Raw genomic sequence first — 15,769 nt, forward strand, 5'->3', positions numbered from 1 at the left:
TCTGTCAGGTGCCCCCAGCATCCCTGGCAGCTGAAAATGAAAAATTTTGAGTGTTTTGAACTTGTGAGGGGTCAGTTGAGAACTTTTTAGCTCAAATGTCTCAGTAACAGTGATATAGCATGTATAGGAAAAATATTTAGCTTCAGTCACCCTCAAACTTGCGTGTTCGCCTATGTGATAAAATGATGTAGTACACGTTGCTCTTTAATGACAATAATAATAGAAAAAAGAAACCCATCTAGCAGAACTTGCTGACTTAATGCCTACCCTTAGCTCCCGCAAGAAAACAACTTTGTTTTTTGAACTGTAACTGTTTTCACACCAAGCACAAGAGAGGCTTGAGAGGGAAATGTTCATGTAAGGAAGGATGTAGCTGTTATCCAGACACATGAATTTAATGATTGTTTCCTACAGGTGTTTGGGGCACACACATTCCATCTTGGTCTCCATGTCGCTTCTAAATATGTTTACTCTAGGCCGTTCTTTGCTTCGAATGGACCATTTTCTCCACAGTTCATTTAATGGTTCAACATGCTGTCTGTATGTGTTATGTTGATACAGAAGGTATTGTTTGCATCCATTTTGCTGCAGCTTTTGATATTGTAGTGTGATAAAAAACTACTGTGGTATTTTTCCTTTGGTATATGCATGTAGCTTTTTATGAATTGTGTCTGATTTTTGTCTCTTTCAATTAAAACTCTGTTTTTTCCTGTTTCTTGAATTATCTGAAAAGAAATGTGGGCACTGATGCCCCTTTTCCTAGCAAAGCTGGAAGCAAGCAGTGATTCTTGATGAGAGACAATGCAAACCACTTCTCTTGATTCGTGTTACCACTAATATGCTTGACTCGAACTCTTGCTCCTCTTCCAGTTTTGTTTTATTTTATGAATCTTTGATCTTTAGAGTTTACAGTTAGTTGCTGTTCTCTTTCTTTGCAGATGCCAGTGTATTACTACCCATCTGGTCAGTACCCTACCTCAACAACTCAGCAGTACAGACCCATTGCCTCAGTTCAGTACAACGCACAGCGGAGTCAACAGATCCCACAGACTGCACAGCAAGCAGGTATGTACATCTGTTACTCATTTCTTCAGCTGCTTGCAGTGCCGTTGCTGGTGAAATCTGTTGGTTGTGTATTAATTGAACAGTGGAGAGGAAAGCTGGTCACTGTTCTGTTTGAAAATACGATGAAAATTACAAATTGGGAAACGTTTTGCTTGGACATACCAAGCAATGGAAGAGCAGAGGTTGCGTTCTCCACCCCTGCTGTCCTCCATGCAGTGCCGTGTCCTCAGTGTCCATGCTCCGTGTGATGGGGCAGAGAGAGGGAACGGGTGTGGGCAGTCACATTGCATGTTCAAGTCAACTGTTGTGGTAGCCCTTCATCGTGGAAACTCCTCAAACGTTTATATGACTCTACATAGCAGACAGGTCTTCAGTGATGCAGAAAGGGCCAGTTGTACTCCACCACCTTCTGCTCTCCCCGAGCGTGAGGAGCGGCAAGATTGTCTGTGTAGTTGGTGCCCATGGGGACCAGTTTCCCACGGCGACGTGCGGCTGGAACGGGGGCCGTTACACTGTAAGAGAGTGAGTAGCAGGTCTCACAGTGAACCGGTCTCTTTTCCTGCTGTGTCATGTCACTCCAGATGACTCCAGAGTAAGAGGGACATGGGGAGAACTGGGTTGGTGTGTGTCACAGGAGAGCAGGAACTGTGGTATTGAGGGAGTCGCTCTCACTTCAAGGTAATAAACAATTCCGGTGTTGGAGATTTTTTTGAAGTTGTTAAGTGTCTGTTTATTTACCTCCCCCTATAGAGTGTCCCAAACAATAACTCCAGGTGTATGGTGGGGGAGGTGAAAGGGAGGGTGTTGCTTTCCCAGTAGGACTTGCAATTACAGACGTGCCAGGTAGGACAAAGCATTCACTGTTTGATCTCAGTTTGGCAGAAACCCTTCTGAATGGCAAAGCAGATTCCCTGCAAAGGCATTGATGTGAAAGTCATTTAAGATGCAAGTCAAGAGCCCAGACATGAGATGTGAGCAGGTCATCCAGCCTGTCAACCTGTCTCCATAATGTGACTGCTGGCAATTTTGTTCCACTCTCTCAGGCACTCAGGGAGACAAAGACACAGCAAACACAGCTCTAACTAAGCAATTGATTACTTTTTTTTATGCTGTTCTGTGTTCTAATAAAATTGGTGACATTTTGGTTGGTGTCAGTGGTGGCTGACTGTGTCTGCTTTCATATCTTCATGTTATACATTCCTGAGAGAGAAGAGGGTGAAGTATTGCACAAAGGTCATCTGTCTCTTCTAGCTTCTCCTGCCTGACAGTCTGGTATCATATTTATTATCTCTGTATAGTGGGTCTGTGAACCTAAGTGCAAATCAACTTAGGTGACATTATCTGTATCTACTGTGTTGTTATGAAACCATATTTATCAGTTTAATGCTACATCCATAGCACAGTGGAGATTATGGTAAGTGCAGTCCACAAGAGATGGTCTGAAGCACATGAGTGATGTTCTGGAGAAGATCCAGCTGTTTGATCTTGAGGAAATCGTATTTTAAAGATATATGGTAGCACAGAAGCTCTTGTGTTTGAGTACAGACAATGCAGAGATGCAAATGCTAATTTTGTTTCAATGTTTACTGCATCGTTTTCCTTACATGTTTGGAAAACATGAGTCAAAGAGTTTGTGTAAAATCTCTAGTGCATCAGTCTTTTCCTGCAATTCGCTCTTTCAGCTGCCTACTCAGTTGGAAGCATTATTTTTATCTCATGTTTAAAAATGAAAACATTGTGACTACTGTTTAGACTCCCTGCCGTGGTGATGATAATAAGTGTTTAGCTATTCTCAGATCTTGAGACTTGGCTGAGAACAATTCCACAAACTGGTTCATCCCTTTGGCCTCAGATGCATCCTTTCCCGTAGTCATTGTCCGACCATGTGATATATGTGAGAGGATGAAGCTTGCAGTTTCCTAGAGATGGTGTAAGGAACGTTCAGATTTATGTTCAACTGCAGCCCTTGGAATTTGGAAAATGAATAGCTTTCCAATATGTCACAGGAGAATTAAAAGTATAGGAAAGCATACACTACAGATTTCTTGCAGGTGGTGCACTGTGAGCGCTGAGACACCAAAACCCCAAATGATTCAATGATAGTTTCAGATGGTTTCATGCCTGGTATCATCACTGCATCTGCTTTTCTTACCATCAGCCTCCTCACAAACATTCATTTTGTTCCTTATGTGCCTCAGCTCACCTGCAAACTCCTCATCTCTTTTGACTCCTCTTAGATGCCCAGTAGCTGCTTGCTGGGCAAGAGATGGTGTTTCACCACCACAGCAGATTGTCTGGTGGCACCTAAACGGCAAGGAGCTTCTGGCTCCTGCAGTAGACTGTTGACAGTAGGGCAAGTGAGCTGGGTTGCATCTCTCTTCTTTCAAGACATTGATTTTTAGAAACCTGAAGAAATGTCATATCTTTGAATATTTCATCTCTCCATCAAATGTGATAGAAATTAGAAGATGAACTCAAAACGGTATTCTGAGGGTTGTTTGAGGAAACCTAGCAGAGTAATCACACCAAAAAATCCTTTTAAATCTTTGTAGAGACTTGTATATGACCAGAAAATAGCAATCCACAAGCATCTCAGAGTGTAGTTTTCCTTCCCACACAGACTTAGCTTTAGATCAGCACGTGAGGAGCCAGGAATAACCAGGGACAGGAAAAAGAAGACATGAAGGACAATACTGCTGGTGAAATAGAGTTCAGGGCAGGAATATTGAGGATGGGAAGAGTGAACAGATGGAAAGGAGGCAGACGAAAAGATGATTTCTGAAATAGTTTCCCCAAAGACCTCACATCACTTGCTGCTGCTTCAGAGAGAGGACAGCTGTGGTACAGGCAGGCCCATGAGAGCCCCAGCTGGCTGCCTGTACCTGCCAGCTAGCTCATATTGACAGCATGAGGAAGGAAGCAGCTTCAGCCTGGCAGCTCAGAAAACATTTTACTAAAATAAAAAAAGTTTGCCTTCTTGGAAGAGCTTTTGGAAGCTTGCAAAGCAAACAGTTCAGATCTCACTTTCCCCACTTTGGGATGCAGAGGTCAAAGTTTGATCTAATGCCAGCAATTTGTTTTCATTTTTGTTAGAAAAGGTCTCTTCAGGAGTGAGGCAATATTGATGACTTTTACAGTGAACAGCTAAAGTAAAATGTCAGCACAGCATCTGTAGTGGCTGAGGGAGCCTTTACTCTCTCGTGGCTCTGGAAGCAGAGCAATATTGAGTCTAAATGGCTCCAGGGCAGAAAAAAAGATGAGCTCACCTAAAATTAGATTAGAGATCTGGCAACAATAAATCATTGGAGAGAAGGATGAAAACATTTTGTGTGTTTATTTACCTTTTCTATTTTTATTTTTATTTGCTTAAGTGCTGGCTTATATGAGAACCTAAGTGACCCATTTCTGGCAGAAGCCTAGTACAAACAGTGTCATCCATGAAGATTTTATGAAAACCTCTGCCATTTTTGAATTGTGTTCATTTCTCTTCAAGCCAAAATGTGGTATCTGACCATGTGGTGTCATTGTAAACAGATTTGTTTCACTCAGATACATGCCATGGTTGCTCTTCTTCATTACGCTTCTTCTGCACCATTCTTGTGTCCAGTCCTGCTCAATGGAAAGTTTTTAAAAATGTTGCCATTAAGTGGGGCCAGGGTTGAGCTGGTATCTGTCACACACCATGGCATGTGTAGGACATCGTAAGTGCACTCTTAAGGTGTGTTCAGGCAGGTATTCTCAAAAAGAGTATGCTCATTTTTCAAACATTTAGGTATGTTGCTGTTATTAATTTCTCCACTCTGTAAGAAGTGATACTTGAGATACTGTGAATTCCCCAGTTTTGTAACCTCAGAGAAGAGAATATTATTTCTGTATTTGCATGTAGCAGTATTCTGTAAATTGCACATCCTCAGTTTTTCATTTTTCAGTAATTATCTCCATATTGATAGTTTTGAAAGCTTTCAATCCTAGTTATTGTGTTTGAATAGAAAAACAGAGGTGTTTTGATGATAAATCCATAATTATTTTTATTTTATCATATAATAGAAATCAGCAATGTGTTATTTTATATCTGTGTCTCTATTTTCTTTCATTATAGCAAAAGCTGTGCACTTTGAGAATTTTTCATCTCTGCAGTGCTTCAGAAACATGAGCTGGATAAATACCTGAGTATTACCTTGGGATGTGCAACTGTTCTTACTGCGGTTCACAAATGAACAAGCTGCAACATATTACATGATTTTTTTCCTAGTTTAGTTCATTGTTGTAGGTTTGCATCATGTTCCAGGTAATTTCAGAGGGCAACAAAACTTTTAAGGATAAAATAGTATTTATATTATTAAAATAATATTTGTATTATTATTATCTTGTTTGGGCCTAGTTCTAAAAGACTGTTAGCTTGGTTTATCACACCGTTGTAAGGTAAAAGTCTGTGGTGTGTGTTTTGCATCAGCAATGAAGATCATCTTTTGAGGAGATTAAAGCTAAAATCTGTAGTACTCCTATAGTAAATCTTCCAGCCAAAAGTTTACACTGCAATATTTCCAGACAAAAATAAGATGCTATTTAGCATAATTGGTTGTTCTGTAATTCCTGTAATTAATTTAATGATTTTAGGATTTCTCATGCATTCAAGAATCAACAAATGTTGCCATTATAACCTGTTTTGGTGCCCAGATAGCATAAAAAGCTCAGACAGCATAGAAAATCTTTGCTTTTTCCTAAAAGCAATATAGTTGTTTTGTGTACAGTAGGCAAACAAAGTCCTTATGTGATGAAAGTATATATCTGAACACTGCCTGGGTGTAGAATCCTTTCTTAATCAGTATGCATGGATCTTCTCTAAGCAGAAAATGTTTGTCTTGAAGGAAGGGTAATATTTCTGATGGACTACTATATTATTAGCCTTTACAGCTTACAGTAAGATAAAAGAGGTAATTGTCTCTTTAATGCATCTCGGAAGCAAATTTTAAGTGAAGACAAAATGTACCTTAACAGAGTCCACAAATTTGTTTGGGTAGAAATCAAATTGACAATGAAATACTGAATTTTTGCTTAATTTAATCATTTCAGTGTCAGCATAATTCAAGAGTGTCATCTTCAAGTTTCTTTCATCCTCTTTGTCTTCTGAAAGCATTTATCACTATAAACTGATACTCACCAGAAAAAAAATGGGGGAAGGGAAATGTGCAGCACTAAAAAAAAAAATTGGTTTGTTATCATGGTCATTAGAGAACCTTATAAAGAAAGATTGCTGCTTTCTACCTTCATTAGCAACCTGACAGAAGCTCATGGTCCATGATAGATTTGTTTGCATAATTCTGTCTATAATTTCTCTTCTTCTATAAACATAAACAACTTCAATTTTTAAGTATCTAATTATCTGAAGACACTGTTTCTCTAACAGTAATTGCTTACTGTACTGTTGAAACAGATTTTTACAGAAGGTGTCCATCTGTGTTCAATGCTGTATTTTTTTCAGCAGATACTGCTCTCCTGGAAAGCATTACAAGGGTGATGCGTCTCATTTTTACAGTGTCTTGACAGGAATGGGAGGGACAGAGCCCTGCTGGTTTAGATACTTAGGTGTAGTGCTGTGTTCATTAATATTGATGTAAGGCTTTGAAATTTAAAAGAATTTTGAGAAATAGTAGGGCCGAATCAAGAAGGAGTTTGCAGCAACTGCAATAGGACTAAGTTCAAAATTGTGATCTAGAAGCAATCCACACCAATATTATTAGTTTCTGTTCAAGTATTTTTGTTTAAGTTGCTCAGAAACTTAAAGCTCTACCTACAAGCACACTTCCATTTAGACAGTGTCTCAGCCCGAGAGCATCTATAAGGCAGAACTCAGCACTTCTACCAGCTGCCTTAGAGACTTGTGATGGCTGTGCCATGAAGATGCCTGTAGCAAACCTAGGAGACTGCTCTTCAGATTTATTTTTTTTCCCTCTAAATCACATCTGGAGAAAAGAAGCCCTCTTTTTGTGTGCATATGTGTGTGTTTGGGGTTTTTTTTTCCCATTTAATTTTATGATTTGGTTCCAGCTTTAGGCAGATGCCTCAGCTGAGAGATTTTAAGTCATGTTTGTGAATTTCAGAGGAAATGCTCATTGGGATCTCTGCTGTTCAGGGATGTTCTCTGTCTTTCTTACAGTGCTTTCTTTAAAGGTGTAAAGGAGCTGAGAATTGTGTGTGGGGAAAAAAGGACATAAAGCAAGAAACTTGCTTAATTTTGGTTATATATTCTGTATTCTTTTTTTGCAAATTTGAGGTCTCACTTTTATAGTCTTTCACCATTGTATATAGTATATGTTTAAGATTAGCTCCAAGACCCATCCATCTCCTCAGTGTTACCTATTAGCTACCCACAGAGAGTTTGCTACCTGAAATTTTGCACTTTGTATTTCATTCCGCTACTGCTGGAGGAGGATTCTGTGACTGAATATTGGATTCAAGACTTTTTAAGAAGCTTGCTGGAAGACCCACGACAGAGCCTTAAAAGTTTTTGAATTTCTACTCTTAGAAACACTAAATCCTTTTGTCTCTCTGACATTTAGCAATAGTGCTGCAGCAGTACTGAACCAGCATACAGCTTTACAGAATATCTGTAATTTAAATTAATAGCAAAATTAATACTATCACACTCCCTGCAGCATACTTGATTCTGAAAATTAACAATCAAAATCACTTTTGTCAAAAAGCTTTGTTCTTCCTCAAATGACTTGTTTAATTATTCAGTTATAACACCAAGAGAGAGCAAATATTGAGGGAAGAGAACACTGGTAGGCTCAGAAGCCGTAAGACTCTTAAGACAGGCACTTATTTGTGGCTTTCTTTCAAGGCTTCTCAAGTTTTGTTCAACTTCTGTAATGCTAATTAAAATCTAAGCAATTTCTGACAGAATTCCAAGGGTTTCACAGTAAAATACAGATTTTTAAAATTTTAGTTTTGTTTTAGAGAATTAATATGTGTTAGTCTCATGTCAGTCAATGCACAGGAACAACAGAGAGAGAAAAAGATTTCTAACAGCATTGTGCAGTGGATAGAACTTCAAAATAGCCTCTGTAAAAATTGCGGAGGCCACACTAAAATGTAGGGAACACTAAGGTATTCAACAATGTCTACAAAGAATCTTTGTATTTCTGTCTTTTCTTTGCCAAAAAGAGTCCTACAGCATCTCTATTGCTAGTTCAAAGTTGGATCAATGTGTGGTGCTTCTGCTACTTGTGATGGAATTTTCCACCACTGAATAATTGAGAGGTTTATATTGTAATCCCAGAGAGCAAAGACAGATTTCATCTTTTCCTTTTTTTTTCTTTTCTTTTTTTTTTTTTTTCTTTTTTCTTCTTTTTTCTTTTCTGATACCGTCCTGCCATTGGTGGAAGTAGTGGAGCCCTATCATGGACAGAAATGCTAGAAGGCCTGTCTGGAGGGACAGAGGCCATCTCCATCTCTGTTTCAGACATGCTGTTCACAGTAGGTTTGTAGGCTTTGGGCCTCAGTTTTCTGTAACTTTTCTGCAAATGAAAGCATGCAGTGGGATGGAGAAGTGGAAAAGTGCAGGAGGGCTTTTGGGTCTCCGCTAATAATTGAAGAAATATTCCAAATGTACACCAGAGGTCTGTGCTGCAGGAAGGAGAAGAAGGAGGGAGCTTTTGCCTTGCAGTTGCTATTGATTGAGGATTTAAGAATCGAAGCACAATTTGCAGTTGTAAAACTCAGTAGAACAGGACACTTATTTAGTTTAGGATGCAGTAGAAGAAGTGTGTGTATGACCTGCTCTGTGTGTGAGCAGAACACACTGCTGGTGTTCTGCTGACCAGCCCTGGTATGTTAAAAAGTCAGCCTTTGTTACAGGCAGTTATTGTTTGCCTAAATTATCCACAAGAGCAGCATCCCCCTGCAATTGCAAGGATATTTTTATTTTGACTCACCATTATTAGTTACATAGAATGTATGAATTTACATAGCAAGTGAGCAATTATTTAAAGTTCTCATTTGTTTGTTTGCAAGTGAAATAAGGCTGATAGTATGTACGTGTGAATTAAGCAGCCCATGACTCTTCCCAAAGAAAGGAGCTGGTTACCTTAGCAACTGGCAAGGATACATGATACCTCTCCAAATAGTTCTTCACCTCCTCCTCAGGTCCTGCTCTCTGTTGCAGCTCTCTCATTATGCACCAGAGCAGATAGCATTCCTGCAGCATGAGCTAATTGTAATGCATGATGGCTGGTAGCTGTCATTGGTATTGAACAGAAAATAAAAAAAAAAAAATTGAATTTGCTGTCTGAGTGTCTGGTTCTAACAGCTTAATTATTTCTCTTATTACTAGTGATACATAGTCCCTGCTGAGGTTTCACTTCCAGTGGGTATCTCTGCCATTTGTCATTATGAATGATAAGGATAAACACAGGTTTTCTTATAGCAGATTCTGGTGAGGGTTCTTTCATGTCTGATAGGATGTAGACTGAGAAAGGAAAGAGGTGATTCTTTCCTCGGCCTTGGCTGCCAGTCTAAAGCCTTAGCTGTAAATGCAAGTCATTTTATGTTAATTCACTCCAGAACTGGCGAATAGACTTTCTGTTTCTGCTTCTGCTTATGTGTTGGTGGCAAGACATGACTATATTCTCATCAGGAATGTAATTTTCAGAATGAAGAGACAAACAAGCACACTACTCAATATGTTGAACTGAAGTTCCTTTTTACGTAGTGCCTTTTTTCTGGAAAGAGCTGCGATTAGAAGTACTTTAACACAGATTTTCATTCTGCATTTTTACATATTTAATTTATTTTTGTTTTCAGTGCAGTTCTCAGATCCTGATGTCTTGGTTAGAAATACAGTCTTATGACTACAAATAGTCTTTTGACTACCATCATGTAAACACTTAAGAACAAGGAAAGGAAAAGAGGCCAACATGTGCAATAATGATTTTTGTACCATACTCATACCAAGGAGCTACAGCTAGTCTTGAGGCCCTCTGTGCTAAGAACAGTGTGTATATATATATATGAAGAGATTTTCTTCTTCACTCCTGGGACAGAGCAGAGAGCTTGCATCCGAGGGCTAAAAGAATGTTAAGGCAGCCACCATAATGGCTATCCAATTCGGGGCTATTTTCCATCTCTAAAAATGTTCCTTGGACAGCTTAGGTAAATCAGAAAGGGAAGGAAAAAGCTTTTGCTGTGACAGCTATTTATTCATTCACACCTGTAAAAAGTTGGACACCCAAAGTTCCCACTAAGTGCTGAAAACAGTAAGCACCTTTTGGGACTGTACAGGCAGGATCCCTAAGTGTGTTTTTCTAAATATTACTGTTTGGATTAGTTTGTAATTTTGCAATTATTTGAATTTCTCATTGTCTTCAGTCTCGGTGTTCCATATATATGCTTATACAATGAAAACCCACATCCACCATAACAAATAAGTAGTGGGCTTTGCCTGTAAATCCTGTTTTTCTTGTGAATAATTTCCCTCTAAAGGACTTTAGCCCTGTGGAATCGCTTAAGGAAAAAAAAAGAAGCAATTTCTGAGCAAGCAAATATTTAGGCTATATATATGTATGTAACCTTGCTCTTTTTGTCAACCTGTGTTATCAAAACAATTTATTATGTGCCTCAGCACTGTCCTCAGGGCTTCCAAGTAGCATGCTGGTAAAACAGAACATCTTCAATAGCATCTGCTCAGCAATGCTGCATTTCCAGTTTGCTCTTTGTTAAAAGCTACCTTTCATCAGGTACCGAGTCTGCAGGAGTGCAAAAGACTGGATTTTTACAGGTCTTACAAAGGAGAATTGTACAAATTGAATTTTTAAGGTTACTTCATAGAATAAGAGGGGAAATGTATTAAATTATAACAAGCAGTGTAGTACTTCAAAATGATTGCTGGATTAATAGTTTGTATCAAATGGCAATTTTAATTCTGTCTCTATCGGAGAAATAGAAAACAATTAATCTTCTGTAGCACATTGTGAAAAATAGGGGCTTATACAGGATCTCAGTGAGTCTGTTCCTTCACTTAACCTTGAGCTGGGCAATAAATAGTTATAAATGCAGCTACATCACAAGGCAAAAGTAATTTGGTGAAATAGAATTATCATCTAATGGAGGAATTAGAAATCTGAATTAGGTTTCCTGATGTTCTTTGTTCCAGAAAAGTATGAATTTGCTTGTGATTTGTGCATAAAAGAGTGGACATGGGTTTTACAAAGTGGGTTTTATACCCAAGCTATCGCCAAATGATTTGTATTGCAGTGTTGACATAGGGAAATGCTCCTGTGCTCTCTCAGCTATAACTCACATAGAGCCTCTGATGGCAGGACTTGTTTTACAAAGGGGAGAAGGTGATGTCCAAGGTGCTTGGGTGTATTAATATCTCTTGAATAATTTCCAAAAGCTCCTCAGGGCACCATATCATCAATATTGCCTTCCATAGAATTTTCAGTGGTATACATCATATAAAGTTTCTGTTCCATTGTGGTGAGCTGCTGAGGAGACTAAAGATGCAGTCCAAGAGCTGCTTCATCCTGAGCTTCTCTCCTGCCCACACAGCTTCACGGGACCTCAGCCTTACCCCTCAGTGCCACACCACAGTTCCTTACAGCTCCCATGGATTCCTTACAGATCCCAAAGCAGTGTTGTTAACCTCGCTTCACCTTGGGGCTTTTCAGGCAACTCAGTGGAAACCGGTCAGTGAAAGGATCAATGAAACATATATGATATGGGTCATCAGTTCATGTCGTGGAGCAGTGCACAGGATGCTCTGATAAGGAGAGGTAAAGGATATGAGGGGGAAAAATAAAGCAGGAGAGAAAAGAGCTCTATTTTTCTACTCCAGAAACAGGCCTCAGCACTGGTCTATAAAAGTGGGAAACCATGAATTTGTTGTCAGGGTCCTGTTCAGGAAGAAAACATTCCTAAGTAAAATAAAGCAAATATTATTCTACTTTTCTTTGAATTGCTTATCTCTGTTTTCCAGAAATCTTGTCTTGCAATATAAGGAACAAGAAATTTGTGCCTAGGAAACATAGCTAGCAATGCTAGCTACAGACCTAGTGGGTTTATAGGAGATTGTTGAGTCTTCACACTGCTCCCACTAATTTCATTGACGTAACGTATATCTGCAGTGAACCATATTTATACTTCCATGGTGGAAACTTCACATTGATAAGGTCTCATCTGCTTTTATCCATTTTGTCTATGTGTTGATAGTGAGCTATGGAGTGTTTACAAACTAAACTGAAGAGATTTCTTTCTTTTATAAAATTTAAACAAATGTAATTTGTAATTGCCTACACACTCTTCATTTCTTCTGTGCAAGTTTGAGACTTAACCAAATGGCTACAAAGGCTGACGTGGTATGTTTCAATTTGACAGAGGATATGGAACTAACATGTACCTTCTTTCCCCTTTTTATCCCACTTTGATGTATTTACTTGTTCCATTATAAGGAAGAAAGTGAAGGTGCAGAGCTACTTATTTTTAATAAGATTTTTAGTTAGTTAGGCTATGTGTAGTCTTTTTAATCCTCATATCAGTTTTCTGACCAATTTGAAGCCTGGAGAAGGGCACAGTGAGTTCAGTTTCTGTCTACTCAATCTACTTGGTTCCAATTAATGCATTGCATGACTTTACAGTGGTGTTTGGAATGCATTAGGCAGCCATTTTTGCCATAAAATGGCCCATTGTGTATATAAGAATGATATGATTTATTAGAGAAACAGGTGTGGGCGCATGGAAATACAGTTTTCCTTAGAGAATTGTTTCTAATTGACTAGTAAAATGCTGTTTCCAAGTAGGCCATAATTAATCAGCAAGAACTCTTTTCCTGAGTTTCCTCCTGTAAGTGAAGAGACTTAGCACATCCATCAAAAGCAACTGAGAATATGAAGGGAAAAAAGCCTTAGTCTCCAGTTAGCAAAACAGTTGTATTTCTGTGAAGCAATCCCAGCAGGGCACTTTGCTGAGTGATAGCAATGTTGGCTTTGAAAAGAAATGCTGAATTTCTTATTTCTCCTAGGTTTCTTAAACTTTTAATACACTTCTGGTGGCTACTGCATGCCAGGAGGGTGACTTGGGTGGTTCAAAGTGAACGATGGCACACAAAATGGGCTGCTAAACCGAAACCATTCTCTGATATCCCTTTAAGTTGCCTCACACCTTTTCTTTCATTTTCTTTTCATTATGTTGTGGTGTGCAATACATCAGTACTTAGAAAGCTGTAACCATGCTGCCCTCACTAAGCACAAAAGTAAATGACAAAACCTTGTGTTGAATATCTGTTTTACAACATTGTTACAGTGCTTTCAAAAGCTTTTGGTTTGGAGATCTTTAATCTGGAGATGAAACAAGTGATAACCCAGTTTTTATACTGTAGTGTAGTATTTTCAAAATCTCAGTAAGTTTTGTTAACCAGAAATGTGATTTTAGTTGATTTTTGTCTGTATTGTGTTGGTGAGAGATCTATGACACTGAGAGGGAGGACTTCACAGTGCACATTATGCTGGTGATGGAGCAGGGGTGGATATTGGTGGATCTGCTGTGCAAGTGGTTGATTTTGGACTTTGCTTTAGTAGATGCGAGAATATGTTATTTATCTGTTTGTTCAGGAATTTGAGAATGAGATTTACTTTTTAAAAAAACTTCCAGCTATCTGTTGTTTAGTGCAAGGTCCATAGAGCTTGGTGGTTAGAGAAGGATATTTGCAGGGAAGGTGGGACATGGAATAGGGGGGAATGTTCGAGTGTCCATTCCAGGAATCAGCCCTCAGAAAACCACCTGTTTAATTTTCAAGTGTTGACTTCTTTTCAAAAAGTTGAAGACCTAGCTTGCTGGAGTGAAACACAGAAGTCCAACAGTTAGGTGTAGTATAGTTTCACAGTTGGTAAAATGAGCAAAAGCCATAATGTTCCAAATTGTTGTTCAATCAACAATCAGTCAAGCTTAGGTAAAGCTCATGTGTCATGTCTTTCCGGTGATTTTGAAACTAGGGATAACTTTAGATTAATTTTCCAGTGATGCCTATAAATTGCTTATAGGCATCCCTATAGCTTAGTCTTGATGCACAGTGAAGGTAGTAAAAGCACATTTTTAGGATTCAGTATATCAGCTGAATTTTTACCTTTGCTCAAAAAGTGTCTATCCAAGAATTTTCTGTTGCTTTTCAATGTCTAAAGAAGGACAGAATTAAGAAGAAGATACTGCATCTGTCTTTTTTAAACCTTGTTTCTCTAAACACCTGCAATTTCTACAACTCACTATATCTGTCACACTAGAAACAAAGCCTGTGGACTGCTGGTGTCCTTGGGAAGAATTTTGTTGGGCCCAGGAGCTGCCTTTTGTTGCATGAATACTGGGGACTTCCTAGTACCAGCAGCTGTCTTGTTTAAAAAGTACTTAAGGCTTTATTTTTTCTTGATTTTTTGAAGTTAAAAGGAGTCACCATATGATAGAAGGAAAGGTGAAATAGGCAAGACTTATTTAAATGGTTCCCCCAATTTAGCTACTTTCATGTGAAAACCAGCTGTGTCTTTTGACTTGCCCTGTTTTTCTCCTGCAGTGGAGCTGTGGGCCACTGAAGTGCACATCCTTACATTCGTTCCTTTTCAGGTAATCATGTCAGGGATATGAGCCCCATCTTTCACAGTAAGATTTCCTTACATATTTAAAATGCTTTCCTAAATAGGGACTTTTTTCACTGTATCTGAGGCAAGATCAAGGGCGGAACTGAGTGATACTGCTTCCTGAGGAACAGTGAATTCTGTCTGGATCTCAGCTGGCCAGCAGCTGATTTTTTAACACCTTCAATACCTCTGACTTGGGATGACCCCAAGACCAGATAAGTTTGTGTGGAGCATTTTTTCCAATTTATTTTTCAGTATGCCTTTTGTCCATATGTTTCTTTCCAAAGAAGAACATGCTTTATACAATTAACAAAAGCCCCACATGTGTGCCTTCTGTCTATGAGGAGAACGTGCCTAAGTAGGTACGTACTCCCCCATACAATTAAACAAGGAGGAAAGATAACTTGTGGCTTCAAGCACCAGTTCTCCCCAGGGCAGGAGGTTAACATTTGACAAGATGACTGCCCTTTTGAAGTGTCCCAGTAAAAGCAGATGCAGATTTCATTGAGGCTTAATCTTTTGAAATTTACTTTGCCTACTCAGCATACTTCTCACAGGATTTTTTCCACAGCTCACAAAGGATCCATCTGGAGAAAATTGCTAAGCAATGTTTACCAACCCATCTGTGCTCTTGAATGTCTAGACCTGTGTAAGGGCTGAGGTAAAATCTTTATAGGCTGTCATGCTGAAAACCATTTTGAAGTCCTCCTGTGGTTTGCAACATAGGAAATATGAGGATTAGAAATTCTGCATAGGCATTTTTCAAATTCGTTCAAATTCTTCAGCAATTTGTAGGGCAAATTCTGTTGCTGATTATTAGGGAATTAAATGCTGCATCTCATTTATATGGACCTAAGTCACTGGAATTAAGGTTGTAAGGACTACTTTTGCATTGCCTTTTCCTGATTTCTGAATATTTACCCATGCCACCCTGGTGCTCTCTGAGGCCATACAGACACAAATGCATCGTCTGTGTTCCCATTTTTGAAAGCTGAAAGTGTGACCCCTAAAGACAATGCAGCTGTAGCCAAGCAATGGCAAATTTCTCAGTTTTCAATGCTTGATTTTCATTTCAGGTATCT

At 38.9% G+C, this 15,769-nt stretch overlaps 1 protein-coding gene across 25 annotated transcripts in view; it reads left to right on the forward strand.

Annotated features, from left to right (window-relative positions):
* ARPP21 (cAMP regulated phosphoprotein 21) overlaps positions 1–15,769 on the forward strand; it is a 194,725-nt gene that overhangs the window by 156,604 nt on the left and 22,352 nt on the right. For all 25 annotated transcript variants that reach the window (XM_064669533.1, XM_064669509.1, XM_064669473.1 and 22 more), the window contains one exon: positions 939–1,065. In XM_064669533.1, coding sequence (XP_064525603.1) covers positions 939–1,065 — 127 coding nt within the window. The remainder of the gene's footprint in view (positions 1–938; positions 1,066–15,769) is intronic.

The sequence above is a fragment of the Pseudopipra pipra genome, chromosome 1 (assembly GCF_036250125.1).
Source record: "Pseudopipra pipra isolate bDixPip1 chromosome 1, bDixPip1.hap1, whole genome shotgun sequence".
NCBI classification, from domain to species: Eukaryota; Metazoa; Chordata; class Aves; order Passeriformes; family Pipridae; genus Pseudopipra; species Pseudopipra pipra.